Source organism: Salvelinus namaycush, chromosome 14, assembly GCF_016432855.1.
Source record: "Salvelinus namaycush isolate Seneca chromosome 14, SaNama_1.0, whole genome shotgun sequence".
Classification (NCBI taxonomy): Eukaryota; Metazoa; Chordata; class Actinopteri; order Salmoniformes; family Salmonidae; genus Salvelinus; species Salvelinus namaycush.
This window is the reverse complement of record NC_052320.1, coordinates 11,795,413-11,814,837: the sequence shown is the minus strand read 5'-3', so window position 1 is coordinate 11,814,837 and position 19,425 is coordinate 11,795,413. Positions and strand designations below refer to the sequence as shown.

The window sequence follows — 19,425 nt, the reverse complement described above, 5'->3', positions numbered from 1 at the left end:
GTTGTTCCGGCATTTTTTTAAATGATCTAAAGAAATTTGAGGTAGGCTATATGATCATACCCGTAATAGATCCGTTGTTGTATTACTTGTGAGGCACAGCTGAGTGAGCAAACATTTAAATATTTTACTGGGCTGATTTATCTGATCTTCAGTCTCAATGGAGGCAGAGAGCAGCAGATTTAGGGTCCGCCTCTCAACATCCCTCCGCTCTCCCTTTCCTCCACTGACACTGACCAAAAGGGACACCATCTTCCAGCTGATGGTGAAACTGGAGTTGCACCGCACCTCATCCACAAATGTATGTTGTTACTCTTATGAACAGATTAAGTGAAATATTCCTTAATGTTAAAAAGACCCAAGCCGCTAATAATAACAACAACCCAAGCCCATATATATATAATTTCCTACTCATTCCTTACTGCTACAGTGCTTATTGTAGCGCTGAGGAAAAACACACTTTTTATGTTGAATACAAAGTGTTGACAGTGCTGAGTAAGAACTTAAACATCAACTCACTCGTAAAACAGCAGCTCTTTGCTATATTCATTGACAGTCTCTTTCTAATCATGGTTTTAAATGTTTTGAAATCTTACAGTATCAATTTTGCTGTAGCTTTCTTTTATGCCTGCTACGTTACTGCAGACACGTGATCTGAGCCATCCGATTGGCCCATGGTAGGCCTATAGTGCACTTGATTTGCTCTCCGGTCCTGCCAACAGGCAGAGTTTGTACCTTCAGACACATGAAATTGTTCAAAATCGCAAAACAAAATAGGAACACAAGGCTTTATCTTTGTTTTTTTTACAGAAATATTTGGCGATCAATTAGGAATGCCTTGGAGATCAATCAGTCGAGTTTGATGACCACTGCTCTAGAAAGTTGAGGGAAGTTCAATCTCGTACTTCTCTCTGTGGGCTGATATTTCTTCTGCTTGGCAGTCCAGGGGGAGCTGAGCAGCAGTCTTGGGGCTACTGTGCACCCGCAGCTTAGAGGGAACATTGGCACAGTGTATATTTCTTTAACCTTTATTTAATCTGTAAATCCATAGAGGTCAAAATATATTTCTACCCATGGAGACCTGGAAGTATCCAGTATATCATGTACAGTGTGTTTGAAGTTCAATGTCCTGTCCACCCTGAGTACAGTATGTCTCAGTCATGTGTAAGAGGTATGGTGTGTTTGCCCTATTGACAGTCAGCTCAGAGGGGCAGTTTTAAATTGTCCTCTTACTCACGGCTACTTGTCCATGTTCCTTTGAGAAGTAGATAACTACATCTTTAAGGGCATTTGTAGCGCAGGCCCTGAGAAAGAAAATTCAATGAGAAATCATTGGATTAACCACAGAAAGATAATTCACAGCACAAAAGGACATAGCATGTCAGTTGTTACGTAATACTTTACACAAACCACCACTAGCCTGCACCTGAAATGTCACCCTATTCCCTATACAGTGCACTGCTACTTTGACCATGAAAGTAGTGGGGAAGTAGAGTGCTATGGGGAAAAAAGTGCTATTTCAGACGCAGCCCCACTCATAGCTTCATCACATAGATAGAGCAACCCCTCAAACCTGAGGAATCTCTTACCTGCGAATCTGCATGGCCTCCTCATTGTCCGGTCTGAAGAACTCAAAGTTCTTGTAGCTCTGGACTGCTTCCCTGCGATACTGGCCCAAGTTGAAGACTAGACGATAGGTGATTGATGATAGATGATATAGGATAGATAAGGGAAAGACCATCAACTCCAATCCTCAGCGACCTGTATGAGTACTCAAGCACACCTCAGGCCATTTAACGTGGCTAGTGTGTGGGTGTGAACTGACCCTTTGTTGGAACCCCTATCCAGTTGAGGTAGCGGGTGAGCTTCTTGGATATGTATGTCTTCCCCCTGGCAGGCAGTCCAACCATCACAATCAGAGTGGGGGAGTTGGTGAGCTGGGGCACGGAGGCTGGGGAAAAACAAGACAGACCGTAGGAATCTACTGTACATGCCTGGTGGGTAAATAGAATGGTTCTCTGTGAACACTTTTAACAAGGCACAAATCAATGGTGAGAGTAAACACTTACACACACAGTGAGTATGTGTGTGTGTGTGTGTGTGTGTGTGTGTGTGTGTGTGTGTGTGTGTGTGTGTGTGTGTGTGTGTGTGTGTGTGTGTGTGTGTGTGTGTGTGTGTGTGTGTGTGTGTGTGTGTGTGTGTGTGTGTGTGCGTGCGTGTGTGTACCAAGTGCCGAGGTAATCCTCACCATCTCCTCAAGAGAGAGGACACCAGGGGACAGAGAGATCAAATATCTGTTAACCAGGGCACACCTATCAGATGAGTCATCTCCCAATAGGCAAGGATTGGTTGAGCCCTCATTGTTACCATGTTATGTCTTACTTACCTCGTCAACAGGATCGCCAGAGGTAATGTGTTCTGCATAATAATCCTAGAGTAATTAGCCAACTCCTTTAAGAGTGTAAGACTCTTCAGAATATATCCTGAGAACCACAGAGTATCCCATGCAGCCAGTCACATCGGTGACAACACACTGGGACATGGGTGCCATTGCAGACAGTACCAGTATGCAGTACCTCTTGTTCAGCATGAGATTTCATCATAGAAACAAAATAACTGTCAAAGCATGTGGAACAGAATCATTCCACAGGCTACATCAGACCTCTCAATAAAGTAATGTTCAAACTGCATATCCACACACTGCACCAGATATCATTTCACATGTCAGGAAGCACTTAACTGAGACTTTAGAAGAGCGTTACAGTACAATAGGTAGTATGAGGGAGGATATAGGAGAACCAGGACGTATTGCAGGATATAGAAGCTGGTAGTCTGTATGAATGATGACTGACTGCAGCGTCAGTATACAGCATCCATGCATTAAAGGTCACAGGACAATGTTAGAGTAGGATTAATCTTGTTCTCGCACATGGAGCATGGAGGAGGTGGGAGGGAAGCCATTCAACAGATCTAAGATTTACACTAGGAAACAATCAATCATAGTCTTAACATGGCAACAAGATCAAAACTTGAGCACTCATCCACCTGTTGTTGAAGATAACTTTCCCGTGGCTTATACTAATGAATGAATTAGGAAGTTAAGAGGAAAGAAGAGACAGAGAAAACAGACAGGAGAAGAGAAGGAGCGAGAGACAGAGAGAGAGACAGAGACAAAGAGAGAGCGAGCAAGAAACAGACAGAAACAGACGGAAACAGGCAGAAACAGACAGAAACAGGCAGAAAAAAGAGAAAGAGAGCACTAGACAGAAATTGGTTCTTCACACTTACAGCCTCTCCGGCGACTTAGCTTGCAGCTTCCCATCCCCAACCATGGCACCCATATCTTGAGCAGAGGAGTCTGCGTGAGCTCATTCTTCTCCTGTTCTGTGGTCATGTCAGCACTCGGCAGCGCCCAGACAGACAGTCATGCAACACAGCACAGTCCCCCTGGCCCTGTTCAGCGGAGCGAGTGTGAGTGAGGGAGACAAGAGGAGCAACACAGCCGCTTGCTTCAGTGAACTCCGGCGGGGTCACCTGACTGTTGCCAAGGAGCAGAAGGCGGAGGGGACGCTGGAAGGGGAGGACCTCTAAATGGCATCCGATTCCCTAAATAATGCAATACTTTTGACCAGGGTCCATAGGGCTCTGGTTCCTTATATAATGCAATACTTTTGACCAGGGTCCATAGGGAATTTGGTGCCATTTGGGACACATGTTAGCTCACTGATGCCATGCTGTTTCACTGCTACTCAGCAGTTAGCGTAGAACATGGTCAGAGGCCAACTACTTTAGAGGGATCTAAAATATCCTGGGATATCAGCCAGTAGGGATGAGGAATCACAAAGTTACACAAGTCTGTGTTGTTGTGGTGACATGGCACTAAAGCATTAAATATATCAGTCCTTTTGAAGAACAAGCTCATCACAGAGTAACAGTTTTCCATAGTTAACTGTTATGATGAACTGATCAAAACAATATATGTTGTGAGGCTATAGTACAGCACATATATGTTGCTTGATTTGTATTTGGCAACGGTGTGGTGTTGCTCAATTACACCACAAGGTGGCAGTTGGAAGTCAGAGTACACAGTTCCTTTTGAAATGCTAATCCAGAGGAAAGATCAACTGGCTCTGTCATTACATACACTCTCACTGTCTGTAGGTAGCAAATAAACTGACAAAACAGCTCCTCCCTATGTTCTCTGCTGTCTTTCTGCTCATTCTCATTCAGAAAATATCTGACTTTGTTGACAGTACTTCAAGAGGTTACCAAGGCAATGAGGCATTAACCTGACTAAGGAATTAGACATCTGACAACCTATGAGACATGGACAGTCCCTGATCTGATCTCATTACAACTTAATGCAGTAGAGTATTAAAGGGAAGAGGCGTCATGGGTTAGATAATGTCATCAATACGTAATGTAGCCTCCCAGCAGGCGAGCAAAACTGGTTGAAATTATATCATTACTACACCATTACAACCTGGTTGCAAACTAGTTGTATTGACGTCATTTCAACCAGCTTTGTCCACTGGGCCCACTGGGCATTGTTACCCCCGCAATTCTTATTTATGTTATATCCATACATTCTTAGAAAAAAGATTGCTATCTAGAACCAAAAAGGCTTCTTCAGCTGTCCAAACAACTTTTTGTTTCAAAAGAGTTCTTACAAGGAACCAAAAAGGGTTCTCCTACGGGGATAGCCAATTAACCCTTTTGGAACCCTTTTTTCTACGAGTGTAGGCCTACCGTATAGTATCATGTTTTACATGCAGTGGCAACATTGTTTAGACATTTCCACTGTGGGGTTTGCTGAAACACGTTTACTTAGACCTGCAGTAACTTATCAAGGCTGAAATGGGCATTGGAACAGGATACTTTGAATAAAACTTTGTGGTCAAATTCTAACAGAGACAGACAGTTCGTTTGGCAGTTAGTCTTACAGTGTCTTGGCCTCTGCCATTACTCTGCAACAGAAAATGTAATTCCCATAACACAGCAATACAATCTGTATCTAAGTGTCAGACCTCATACCAACTGTTAAGTTACCTAACTGACCACATTCTGGGCAAATCGTACCGTAGGCCTATGTTGGCATATGTTAAAACGGTTAAGTATCTAACCTGATATTCTGCAGTACAGACAATGTTTATGCCTTTCAGCAACAGTAATGACCACAGAGTCTAGATCTGTTTTTGTTAGTAGAGCCCAGGAGAAGCGAGAGAGGAACATGCTATCCCTGCTGGCTGAGAGTTTGGCCTGGCAGGAATTTAGCCCGGCCTCCCTGCTCCAAATAGAATGACAGGGATTGACTGCACTGTAGCTGCTGAGCAATGAGCTATGATTGGGCAGCTGCTGTAAACCACAGCTAAGTGTAAGTGTGTTCCTGAAAACATCTCTCTCTCTCTCTATCTCTCTCTCTCTGAGGAACTGTTAACTGCATAATAAAAGTTTACATGGAACATACTGTACTTAAAGGTCCAATGCAGAAATGTTTATCTCAATATCAAATCATTTTTTGGTAACAATATATTTCTTACTGTGATTGTTTTCAATTAAAATGGTCAAAAATAAACAAAAACAGCTTCCTAACAAAGAGCAATTTCTCAAGCAAGAATTTTGCTGGGACTATCAGAAAACTAGCTTTTATGGCAGAGACATGGCAGAGAGGTTTGAAACTCTCTTTCTTATTGGTCTATTAACTAATTTTCCACCTTGTGATGTCACCAGTCTGGCCAAAATTCCATCCCATCAAAAACAGGCTGAAATTTCAAACAGTCTTTTCAAATAGTTCTTGCACTTAAAGGGCATTACCATAATTTTCAAAATTTCACAATATTATTCCAACCTCATAGTGTGGAAATATATATAAAACACAGAAAATCACGTTTTTCACTGCGCTGGGCCTTCAAGGTGGTTGAGGTTACATTCCATATGAAGATGGAATGAGATATTAAGATGGCAAGAGGGTACATGACATTTTGGAGTTGGTTTATGCTTGAGCAAGATTCCTTCAGAAGACAGACCGTCCCGTTCCGTAACAGGTCCCAAAGATCTGGTCAATTGGAGGTTTTCTGGAATTTTCTGGAATTTTCCAAGCTATTTGAATGCACAGTCAACTTAGTGTATGTAAACTTCTGACCCACTGGAATTGTGATACAGTGAATTATAAGTGAAATAATCTGTCTGTAAACAATTGTTGGAAAAATTACTTGTGTCATGCCCAAAGTAGATGTCCTAACCGACTTGCCAAAACTATAGTTTGTTAACAAGACATTTGTGGAGTGTTTGAAAAACGATTTTTAATGACTCCAAGTTTTAATGACTGTTGTGGGGGTGCTTTGCTGCAGGAGGGACTGGTGCACTTCACAAAATAGATGGCATCATGAGGAAGAAAAATGATGTGGATAAAGTGAAGCAACATCTCAAGACATCAGTCAGGAAGTTAAAGCTTGGTCGCAAATGGGTCTTCCAAACGGACAATGACCCCAAGCATGCTTCCAAAGTTGTGGCAAAATAGCTTAAGGACAACAAAGTCAAGGTATTGGAGTGGCCATCACAAAGCCCTGACCTCAATCCTATAGAAAATGTGTGGGCAGAACTGAAAAAGCATGTGCGAGCAAGGAGGCCTACAAACCTGACTCAGTTACACCAGCTCTGTCAGGAGGAATGGGCCAAAATTCACCCAACTTATTGTGGGAAGCTTGTGGAAGGCTACCCGAAACATCTGACCCAAGTTAAACAATTTAAAGGCAATGCTACCAAATACTAATTGATTATATGTAAACTTCTGACCCACTGGGAATGTGATGAAATAAATAAAAGCTGAAATAAATCATTCTCTCTACTATTATTCTGACATTTCACATTCTTAAAATAAAGTGGTGATCCTAACTGACCTAAGACAGGGAATTCTTCTAGGATTAAATGTCAGGAATTGTGAAAAACTGAGTTTAAATGTATTTGGCTAAAGTGTATGTAAACTTCCGACTTCAACTGTATATATACTGTGTACAACAAATTAAGAATAGTTTCCTAATATTGAGTTGCACTCCCGATTCGGCGGGGCATGGGTTTCTACAAGGTGTCAAGCGTTTCACGGGAATGCTGGCCCATGTTGACGCCAATGCTTCCCAAAGTTGTGTCAAGTTGCCTGGATGTCCTTTGGGTGGTGGACTATTCTTGAGACACACATGAAACTGTTTAGCATGGAAAACCCAGCAGTGTTGCAGTTCTTAACACAAACCGGTGTGCCTGGCACCTACTACCATACCCCATTCAAAGGCACTTGCATATTTTGTCTTGCCCATTTACCCTCTGAATGGCACACATACACAATCCATGTCTCAATTGTCTCAAAGCTTAAAAATCCTTCTTTAATCTGTCTCCTCCCCTTCCTCTACTTCGATTGAAGTGGAATTAACAAGTGACATCAATAAGGGATCATAGCTTTCACCTGGATTCACCTGGTCAGTCTATGTCATTAAAAGAGCAGGTGTTCATAATGTTTATACACTCAGTGTGTAATGGTGTGTATAGAAAGTATATGAATAGAAAAGGTGTGTGCAGGTGTAGTTATATAGGATGTGCCTTGACTAGAATACAGTATATACATCTGAAGTTTATAAAACAGTATATAAACATTTCCTCCACATCAGGAAATGTTAACTTCTAGTGTATTCAAGGTTAAAAAAGGCTTCCTTTTTGTGATACAAAAAATGCATCAACCCCTACAAACAATGTCCTTTATAATGACCTGACCAAGATCCGCTTCAGATGGAAACGCTGTCAATAAAGCGGTGAATTCGGAGCTTTAACAGTGTGCGGGCCTTCTTGTTCTATACCATTTTTTATAATCCACATAATAATTCACATTTCCTGTTGCTGTAGAATTATTTTCCTGCTGTAGCAAACTGGCTCCAATTAAGATCCTACAACTGTAGCATTCATTCAGTGATAGGTTACTACTATACTTGACTGTGCTAATCATACTGTAACAGAGCACAAAGAGGATACCACTAATGTATAAGGAAATAGAGGGAAACAACAGAAGATATTAGAGTTACCAGAGTGACAGACAGACCTTCCCAAGTCCTTTCCCATTTCGCCTGTGTGTCCATCCTTTCTAAATCAAGGCAGCTTTCTAAATCAAGGCAACTTGAAACCCAGAGAAGACGTTGTCCGGTCTGTAGCAGTGTCTGCAAAACTGTCTGAATCATAGTGTAACACCAATCCACCAAGTCTATTTTGCTTGCGTGTATTTCTGTGCTGCTGCACTTAGCCCCCTGAACAACATGTGCTCGTAACAACATGTGCATAGACAGAACTGAACCAAGTCCAGTAAAGTTGGACTTTACTACACCATCTTAGCACTTCCTACTCCTCTCTCTCAAGAGAGTGCATGTTCATCAAGGAATGCTCTCACCTGCGCTGTCACAGCGGCGCCTCATTATGTATTCCATATGGAGCAGTTCTATCCCTGCAGGGTGCACGGTCTGAAGAAGACTTACTAATGCCCATGGCTCTGCAGTCAGATGCTCTTATTAATGTAACCAAATCCCTCGGCCAAAGCATTCTTTCCCCCCTCACCACCTTCTCCCTCTTTCTACGACACATGGACATACGCTGGGCTTGTCCTTTAATGTTTGCCAGGTCTTGGGTTCACCATTCACAACTTACACACACACACACACACACACACACACACACACACACACACACACACACACACACACACACACACACACGCACACGCACACGCACACGCACACGCACACGCACACGCACACTCACACTCACACTCACACATACGCACACTCACACACACACACACAGCCAGAGGAGTGAGCTCATAACAGGAGCAAAGGTCACCGAGGGGATTTGAATCTTTACAACTCTGTGGCTTCGCTTATCATTCAGACCTGGGTTTGAATAGCATTTGAAATCTTTCAAATACTATTAGCTTTAGCTTTAGCCTGCCTGTAGTGCCAGGCGGGCTGGTTTTACACTTCTGTGACTCTTCTATTGGTTCAATTGCACCAGGCACGCTTAATCAAGCCCAGCTAAACTATTTGAAGTAATATCAAATAGTATTTGAGCCCAGGTCAGCCACTTATCATGCACACACGTGTCAAAGAGGGTTAATACAAAGTAATTACTAGATGAGAATGTGACAAGTAAGGACTTGTAGGCCATGTCTTGAACTCTTGTTATTGTGTTCCATATACTACAGTTTATCTGGCAAGATGGCACTGACAGACACGGACACCCTTCTAGCTCCTAGACAACTTTGCAGTATTTTGTCTATTACTGCATTGTTGGAGCTAGAAACAGAAGCATTTCGCTGCACCTGCGATAACATCTTCACATCTGTGTACGCGACCAATACATTTTGATTTGATTTGATTTGAAAGGGTGTGTAACATTAAAAGTTTCAACAAATATGTTTTTAATGACTGGAGCTTACTATGTGCTGCATTCATAAAACCAACAAAACACAATAATATGTTCTATCCAACCAATACCGACTGTGTTATGCAGCAGACAAATTCAAAAATATGTCACATACAGCATATTACTGCATGCACATCAAAATGCATAGCCTACCATTAGCTGTACGTGTAACGTCTGCTACAGAAGCATGGTATTGCTGCAGTCAGTACCATACCCAAGCTCCATTCTTGAGGCCCCAAAAGAATCCAGTGAAATCTTGGCATGTCTCAAAATACAGTGGTAATGTAAAAAGCAATGGATGTTAATTTGGCAGCAAAACAAAGCGTCTAGCCATGCCTTATTTTATAACCAAGCCCCAAATGATCTGCTCCTATTGTAAATAGTTTAGTAAGGTACCATCTCATGTTACCCTTTTGGATTGTAAAGGGGCATTTTCCTTCACTAAACTTTTTCACTTCCTTTGTCAGGATCAACTCATTTACCACTATCCCTATCTCTCACACAGCCATGGATGGCAGCCAGGAAAACTCAAACATATCACTACAGCTCATTTACTGAGTAAAAACCTTAGCGCACCAAAACAATAGGAAAATAATCATCTGTTTGATTTTAATCACAATCAGTACTCCCTCAGGACGTTGCCTCCCTAATCTCAATAAGACTGTTGGGTGTATTTTGTTGTAATGAGTTGCTGCCTGCACAGTGTGTTACAGTACTGTATTGATCCTTTGGGTCACCACACAAGCGTGGCCTTTCATATGGTGCAGGTTGATTTCATATGACGAGGGTTGTAAGCGAACGAAAGGTATTCTTTATCTGGATCCCAGACTCCTCGGCGAGCGCTAGACTTTCTTGGGTCCGCAATATACGTATATCAACAGGGAAACTGAGAAGAGACCCTTTGTTAAGAAACCTTGAAGTCTGACAACTAGAGTAAAATATTTTTAAAAAAACACCCACCCAAGAAAGCAAGAAAAATAGGCAGAGTAGAGGGCAGAGAGAGGGAATGACTGATGGGCTGCTCTGTGCTCTCTGACCGTCGGGTTTATTAACGAGGACCCTCATGAGTGATGGACTCCTCAGCAAAGTACAATGGTACAGTATCCTGTATATGAAGCTCGGACATAGGATAAGCATAGAGACAATGAATTTTCAGAGGTGTTCTAGTATTTATGCCATAGGCATAAACACTATTGATGGTTTCCATTTCTAAAACAAACAGATCCAACTACTTAAATGGTTGATGATACTCAATTGATAATTGACCTCACTGCACAGTAATTGACCTCAATGCACAGTAATTGACCTCAATGCACAGTAATTGACCTCAATGCACAGTAATTGACCTCAATGCACAGTAATTGACCTCACTGCACAGTAATTTACCTCACTGCACAGTAATTTACCTCACTGCACAGTAATTTTCTCACTTCACAGTAATTGACCTCAATTCACAGTAATTGACCTCAATGCACAGTAATTGACCTCACTGCACAGTAATTGATCTCACTTCACAGTATGTAGTTTTGTTCTTGTAATATTACACCACTATTTTTGCTTGAGGTCATGACATTGATTTATCACATTTTCAGAGAAAATATATTTGTACAGTGACATTTGAAAAGCACTGGTTCCCATAGTTTTTGCCATCAATCATTTTTAATCCCTTTTATGAAGCTTTTCCTGTGCTGTATCTGGTCTTGCACTTCTCACTCTAATATAGGAGATCTTTGTTTAAACTTAACATAGTATGCTATACAATACTACCGTGCGTCATTAGAGATCGTTTGGGACCTTGCCACATCCTGCAGCGTAAATAGGTTGTGTTCCTGTCTGCTGCTGAATGACTGCTAAGCACTAGAGTGTGTTCTTTACCGAATGTTCTTACTGAGGAACACAAGGCTATTCTTGGCAGAACAACTATGTCACATCAAATTGCAGAACATTTCTAAGCAAAATGTGAAGCGAAGTGATAAGGAACTCTGGTGTGTGAAGTACTGTACATTCTTAGTTTATGGATTCAAATGTATTCCCATGTATCAGTTCTGATTTGAATGTATTGATTGTAGTGACAGTGGGCCTGTCATTCCTGTTAAGTAACGCAGTGTATTTCAGATATAGCGAAAGCAATTGAAAAAACCTGAAGGTTGATATAATGGGATTTCCAAAGTGTCTGGTATTTTATGTAGAGAATCTTTCTAATATGTAAAAAATGTAAGTCATATTTAATTATTACATTTATCTTTTGAATCAAGTTTTTATTGGGTTATTGTAATTAAGTACCTCCGCCATGTATTTGAACTAATGTTATACATTTTGTAATACAGTATAAATTGTAACATTTGATTCCATACATTCAAAGGATGAGATATATGTTTCATGAAATAAGAATATATTCAAAAGTCTTCTTTAAATTAACATTTTCACTTTAGAATATATACAGTATCATGCATTCTTTTTAAACCTTCACCACATTTAAAGCCGATCACCACATTATAATAATATTCTATATTGAATGGAGTTTCACACCTATATTAAAAACTCTGCTGGCAGTTAGTGTCAGCGATTGGGTGCAGAGATGTAGCGCAGGACACAGGTTTGAGCAACACAACTGAGTTTACTCACAAAAATCAAGCAATATTCCAAATAGGAAAATACATACAAACTAACACCTACAACAACCACTAAGACCCCAACAATCACGGACAGAACAGAAAGGTATGCCAGAGGGTTAAATAAGGAACATGATATGGGAATTGAAACCAGGTGTGTGTAATACAGACAAAACAAAACGAAAATGAAAAACATGGATCGGTGGTGACTAGAAAGCCGGTGACGTCGACCGCCGAACACCACCCGAACAAGGAGAGGGGCCGACTTCGGAGGAAGTCATGACAGTTAGTCTGTTTCCTGTTCCTCTGCACATGCATTATCTTTTTACTGCAGTCGGCTAAATCAGGGTCACAAAGAGTGCTTCCTGGTAGTCTTAAACAAATCTACTTTGAAACGAAAGTATACACTTCACTTACATGGTTATTGCTTTAAAAAAAAGAAGACACCGATATCATGTCAGATATAGCGTTGAAATGCATTCAGTTATGAGTTTGCATCCCAATATTACACTTCATATATATCACAGAAGACTGAAATAGCACAAAACCGTTTGACAAAGAAACATAGGATTTTAAGCTTTTAAATAAAAATAAATAAAAAAATCCTTATACAAACGGTAACTCAGTCAAATCTTTGAAGTTGTTGCATGTTGCGTTTATATTTTGGTTCAGTGTAGTTTTGAACGTATCATAAGCTATCTATTAATTATGAAATTATGAAAAATATGAATAACATTCCACCAATGAGGCCACTAGGTCATTTAACTGCAGGAAAGGGCTACCAGCAAAGATTTCACATTGCTCTGTAACCTCAATACCATGTGCCATAAACCAATACAGTCTACACTTTGCTTTAAATCAGTTTAACATATTATATATTTAACACAATTGGCACTTTAACCTAACCTATGGAATTGTTTTAAGATGGTCATACCATGCATCATGTAGCTATTTGATTTAGATAACCCTTTTGTCACACCCTGATCAGTTTCACCCGTCCTCGTTGTTGTCTCCACCCCCTCCAGGTGTTGCTTGTTTTCCCCAGTGTATTTATCCCTGTGTTTCCTGTCTCTCTGTACCAGTGTATTTATCCCTGTGTTTTTCCCATTCTCCTGCATTTTGCATTTTCCTTTTTCTAGTCCTCCCGGTTTTGACCCATGCCTGTTTCTGGACTTTGTACCCGCCTGCCTTGACCACGAGCCTATCTGCCACTGTACCTCCTGGACTCTGATCTGGGTTTGACCTTTTTGCCTGTCCATGACCATTCTCTTGCCTACCCCTTTGGATTAATAAACATTGTAAGACTCCAACCATTTGCATCCTGTGTCTGCGTTTGGGTCTCGCCTTGTGCCTTGATACCTTTAGGTATCAATTATTTATTTTTTAAATGATTTTATAAAATATTGAATTTGACCTTTACTACTATAGGCCGTAGGAACGCATTGAATAACACACTCATAAATGGCAAAAAATACAAAAAATAAAGAAATCACAAGGATGAAGTGTCTGTCCTATATCTAGGAGACATAAGAAAGCTCAGGAAATATTTTTGTTTTTTGGAATATTTAACCCCTTATTTTTGTTGGCACAAAATTACCTCCATACTTTCATTTTTTTGTATGGGTTACCTTCAGACGAGTCCAATGACACTTGTGGGGGTCGTAGAGCACAATGGAGAACCATCGTGTTGAGAGTCTCCCCCTTTCATAATATACTTTACAAAAATATAAACACAGCATGTAAAGTGTTGGTCCCATGTTTCATGAGCTGAAATTAAAGATAGTCCTCCCGGTTTATTCCAGACATTATTATGAGCTCGTCCTCAGCAGCATTATTATTCCAGACATTATTATGAGCCCGTCCTCAGCAGCATTATTATTCCAGACATTATTATGAGCTCGTCCTCAGCAGCATTATTATTCCAGACATTATTATGAGCCCGTCCTCAGCAGCATTATTATTCCAGACATTATTATGAGCTCGTCCTCAGCAGCATTATTATTCCAGACATTATTATGAGCTCGTCCTTAGCAGCATTATTATTCCAGACATTATTATGAGCTCGTCCTCAGCAGCATTATTATTCCAGACATTATTATGAGCCCGTCCTCAGCAGCATTATTATTCCAGACATTATTATGAGCCCGTCCTCAGCAGCATTATTATTCCAGACATTATTATGAGCTCGTCCTCAGCAGCATTATTATTCCAGACATTATTATGAGCTCGTCCTCAGCAGCATTATTATTCCAGATATTATTATGAGCTCGTCCTCAGCAGCATTATTATTCCAGACATTATTATGAGCTCGTCCACAGCAGCATTATTATTCCAGACATTATTATGAGCCCGTCCTCAGCAGCATTATTATTCCAGGCATTATTATGAGCTCGTCCTCAGCAGCATTATTATTCCAGACATTATTATGAGCTCGTCCTCAGCAGCATTATTATTCCAGACATTATTATGAGCTCGTCCACAGCAGCATTATTATTCCAGACATTATTATGAGCCCGTCCTCAGCAGCATTATTATTCCAGGCATTATTATGAGCTCGTCCTCAGCAGCATTATTATTCCAGACATTATTATGAGCTCGTCCTCAGCAGCATTATTATTCCAGACATTATTATGAGCCTCCCCTCAGCAGCATTATTATTCCAGGCATTATTATGAGCTCGTCCTCAGCAGCATTATTATTCCAGACATTATTATGAGCTCGTCCACAGCAGCATTATTATTCCAGACATTATTATGAGCCCGTCCTCAGCAGCATTATTATTCCAGGCATTATTATGAGCTCGTCCTCAGCAGCATTATTATTCCAGACATTATTATGAGCTCGTCCTCAGCAGCATTATTATTCCAGACATTATTATGAGCTCGTCCACAGCAGCATTATTATTCCAGACATTATTATGAGCCCGTCCTCAGCAGCATTATTATTCCAGGCATTATTATGAGCTCGTCCTCAGCAGCATTATTATTCCAGACATTATTATGAGCTCGTCCTCAGCAGCATTATTATTCCAGACATTATTATGAGCCTCCCCTCAGCAGCATTATTATTCCAGACATTATTATGAGCTCGTCCTCAGCAGCATTATTATTCCAGACATTATTATGAGCTCGTCCACAGCAGCATTATTATTCCAGACATTATTATGAGCCCGTCCTCAGCAGCATTATTATTCCAGGCATTATTATGAGCTCGTCCTCAGCAGCATTATTATTCCAGACATTATTATGAGCTCGTCCTCAGCAGCATTATTATTCCAGACATTATTATGAGCTCGTCCTCAGCAGCATTATTATTCCAGACATTATTATGAGCTCGTCCTCAGCAGCATTATTATTCCAGACATTATTATGAGCTCGTCCTCAGCAGCATTATTATTCCAGACATTATTATGAGCTCGTCCTCAGCAGCATTATTATTCCAGACATTATTATGAGCACGTCCTCAGCAGCATTATTATTCCAGACATTATTATGAGCCCGTCCTCAGCAGCATTATTATTCCAGACATTATTATGAGCTCGTCCACAGCAGCATTATTATTCCAGACATTATTATGAGCCTCCCCTCAGCGGTATCATGTGATTTACAATATATTTACATCTATTAGATACAATGAATAACCAGGAACGTCAATTCATGCATATTACCATACACGGAAAACAATGTTTATTCTGTTTTATTTCACCTTTATTTAACCAGGAAAAGCTCATTGACACCCAGTCTCTTTTGCAAGGGAGACCTGGCCTAGAAGGCAGCAGTAATCATTACAACATTACTACATGTAAAACATACAATACAATCAGCACATCAACAGCACAATCCAGTCTACAGGAAATATTTACACTCCTCATGAACAGTCTTGCATCAGAGTTTTAAACCCTTTCAGGGCACTAATACATCTAGGTGAAGCATATATTGTAGACTATTCCATGCCTCTGGTCCACAATAGCAGAAGGCAGTCTTGCCTAACTCAGTGAAGGCCCTGGGGACTTTAAGTAGCAACCACCTAGTAGACCGGGTCTGGTAACTGCTAGTGGTAAAGGTGAGCAGGCTACAGATGTAGAGAGGGAGTTTATCCAATATGGTTTTGTAAATGAACACGTACCAATGTAGCTGTCTGCACATATAAAGATAGGTCCAATCCACCATTTGGTACAAGGGGCAATGGTGGGTGAGTGACTGAGCATTTGTAACAAAGCATAAGGATAGATGATAAACAGAGTCAAGTCTCTTTAACACAGAAGAGGCTGCATGCATATACAGTGGCTTCAGAAAGTATTCACACCCCTTGCCATTTTCCACATTTTGTTGTCTTACAGCCTGAATCTAAAATGGAAAGACATTTAGATTTTTTTTGTCACTGGTCTACACACAATACCCTATAACGGCAAAGTAGAGTTATGTTTGTAGACATTTTTTCTAATTAATAAAAAATTAAAAGCTGAAATGTCTTGAGTCAATAAGTATTCAACCCTTTTATTATGGCAAACCTAAATAAGTTCAGGAGGAAACATTTGCTTAACAAGTCACATAATAAGTTGCATGGATTCACTCCATGTACAATAATAGTGGTTAACATGATTTTTGAGTGACTATTTAATTTCTGTACCCCACACATACAATTAACTGTAAGTTCCCTCAGTCGAGAATTGAATTTCAAACAAAGATTCAACCACAAATACAAGGGAGGTTTTCCAACGCATCGCAAAGAAGGGCATCTATTGGTAAATGGGTAAAACAAAAGCAGACATTGAATATCCATTTGAGCATGGTGAAGTTATTAATTACACTTTGGATGGTGTATCAATACACCCAGTCACTACAAGGACACGGTACAGGAGTCCTTCTTAATTCAGTTGCGGGAGAGGAAGGAAATCGCTCAGGGATTTCACCATGAGGCCAATGGTGACTTTAAAACAGTTACAGAGTTTAATGGCTGTGATAGGATAAAACTGAGGATGGATCAACAACATTGTAGTTACTCCACAATAGTAACCTAATTTACAGAGTGAAAAGAAGGAAGCCAGTACAGAAAAAAAAACATTACAAAACATGCATCCTGTTTGCAACAAGGTTGCAGTAAAACTGCAAGAAATGTGGCAAAGAAATTAACTTTTTGTCCTGAATAGAAAGTGTTGTGTTTAGGGCAAATCCAATAAAACACATTGCTGAGTACCACTCTCTATATTTTCAAGCATGGTGGTGGCTGCATCATGTTATGGGTATGCTTGTAATTGTTAAGGAGTGGGGAGTTTTTCAGGATAAAAAATAAACAAAATTGAGCTAAACACAAGCAAAATCCTAGAGGAAAATCTGCTTCAGTTTGCTTTCAAACAGACACTGAGAGATTAATTCACCGTTCAGCAGGACAATAATCTAAAACACAAGGCCAAATCTACACTGGAGTTGCTTTCCAAGAAGACAGTGAATGTTCCTGAGTGGCCAAGTTACAATTTTGACTTTAATATACTTAAAAATCTATGGTAAGACCTAAAAATTGGTTGTCTAGTAACGATCAACAACCAAATGACAGAGCTTGAAGAATTTTGAAAAGAATAATGGGCAACTGTTGCACAATCCAGGTGTGTAAAGCTCTTAGAGACTTACCCAGAAAGACTCACAGCTGGAATCGCTGCCAAACGTGCTTTTACAGTTAATCAATGCACAGTAATAAACACAGCAGAAATATATAAATGAGTGTGGGAGAAATGAGAATACGCAAACAAAGCTCCTCTGTCTGGTATTGCAATGAGAATGCTGTGCTGAACTCATAATGGTGCTGAAGCTTGTCCCTGGATGCGATGGTTGAATATCTGAGGGACAGACTGTTAAGCTAGTTCTCAAAGTCTGGTGATCTGCATGAGAAGATCAGCATTACTGTGGAGGTAGACCAATGGGTTGATGGCACTGTTTAGACATACAAGGGCTCGGCTGACTTGGTGAGCAATGTAGATGCCTGTGAACCAATCCTGACACATGCGTTCTCTTTTCAAAATCCTAGTTTTCAGGTTTAGATTCCTGAATATATGCTACGGTGTGTAACAAACAAAGAAGAGTAAAGTCACAAGGAACACCAGTTTTAGGCTTCTCAGCTTCATCACTTGGTTGATGTTGGTTTTGGTGGAGAGAACCACAGTCACGTGTTCATAGCAACCCAATATGATGGCAGTGGGATGCAGAATCCACATACTGTCCATGCAATACTGTAGTTCAGGTAATCATTGGTAAAGCAGTCCGAGGTGGTGTCAAAGCTTGTTTCTGTCCCTGAAGAAAAGTTGGGGACTGTTTTGTTAAAATACACATCAGGAAGACTCTGAATGCAGACTAACACCCAAACTACAGCAGTGATAACTACAGAGACCCCCAGTTATCCTGCCCATCACTCTCAGTGGGTAGACAATGCTCAGGTACCTGTATACGCTAATACATGTGAGGAAACCAATACTTCCATACAAGTTCAAATTGAAGCAGAATCGTATCATCTTGCAGAAGACTTGTCCGAAGTTCCAGTGATTGTCTGCTGAGTAATACGCAACCAGAAATGGAAGTGTCATCAAATATAGAATATCTGCCACTCCAAGGTTCAGAACAAAAACATTGATATTTACGAATTTCTTCCAGTTCGCAAACAATCATTTTAGTCCCAAACAGTTAGCAACAAGACCAATGATGAATACTGACATATACACTGCAGGTAAGAATTTGTGTGAAAAGGCCTTGTTAACTTGTCCACAGGAAGAGTTTGTCTTCATTTTCTCTCCCCCACAGAAATTGATCTTATACGGGTGAGAATAACCTGAATAGAGGTTGAATGAAAAAAAAGTATTTCCTTCAAGATGAATGAAGAAGTCAGTCGCTCAGTTTCCTAGCACTTCTCAGTTATTCTCAGCTCCACATTGAGATTGCAAAAGGTGGAGGTAGGTGTTCTCTCACAATGTTTTGTGTGAAAGTGCTATTTGCTCTATGACAAGCTGTATCACTGACTCTCTATACAGAATAATTCAGAAATTATCAGTAGGGACTCATTTCCTGACTACAAACAGGAAATCATACATGTCTAGACACACACACACACACACACACACACACACACACACACACACACACACACACACACACACACACACACACACACACACACACACACACACACACACACACACACACACACACACACACAGTGACCCCTTATTTCGTTCAGTTTTGTAACGGTGGTTTGAAACAAGATGCTTTTTGAGGAAAGCCTAGAACAGAACATTTTGATCAAGGTCAACATTGTCATTTTACATCAAAATAAATGACATCAATTTAGAGCCGGTCAGTTTCCTATTCAGTTTTATATC

At 40.4% G+C, this 19,425-nt stretch overlaps 1 protein-coding gene and 1 pseudogene across 2 annotated transcripts in view; both read right to left on the bottom strand.

The window, feature by feature from the left end:
- The window catches only part of LOC120059150 (6-phosphofructo-2-kinase/fructose-2,6-bisphosphatase-like), a 51,993-nt gene extending 43,445 nt beyond the window's left edge, over positions 1 to 8,548 (bottom strand). The window contains exons 1-5 of one of the 2 annotated variants that reach the window (XM_039007987.1): positions 8,423 to 8,548; positions 3,286 to 3,450; positions 1,823 to 1,948; positions 1,587 to 1,683; positions 1,235 to 1,301 (exon numbers count right to left, since the gene is read on the bottom strand). In XM_039007987.1, coding sequence (XP_038863915.1) covers positions 1,235 to 1,301; positions 1,587 to 1,683; positions 1,823 to 1,948; positions 3,286 to 3,391 — 396 coding nt within the window. In that variant the 5' untranslated portion in view covers positions 3,392 to 3,450; positions 8,423 to 8,548. Of the gene's footprint in view, positions 1 to 1,234; positions 1,302 to 1,586; positions 1,684 to 1,822; positions 1,949 to 3,285; positions 3,598 to 8,422 lie in introns of those variants that run through there. The other variant, XM_039007986.1, reaches the window with a different exon arrangement.
- A 9,374-nt stretch (positions 8,549 to 17,922) lies between these two features.
- LOC120059611 lies at positions 17,923 to 18,834 on the bottom strand (annotated as a pseudogene).
- Between the last annotated feature and the right edge of the window lie 591 nt (positions 18,835 to 19,425).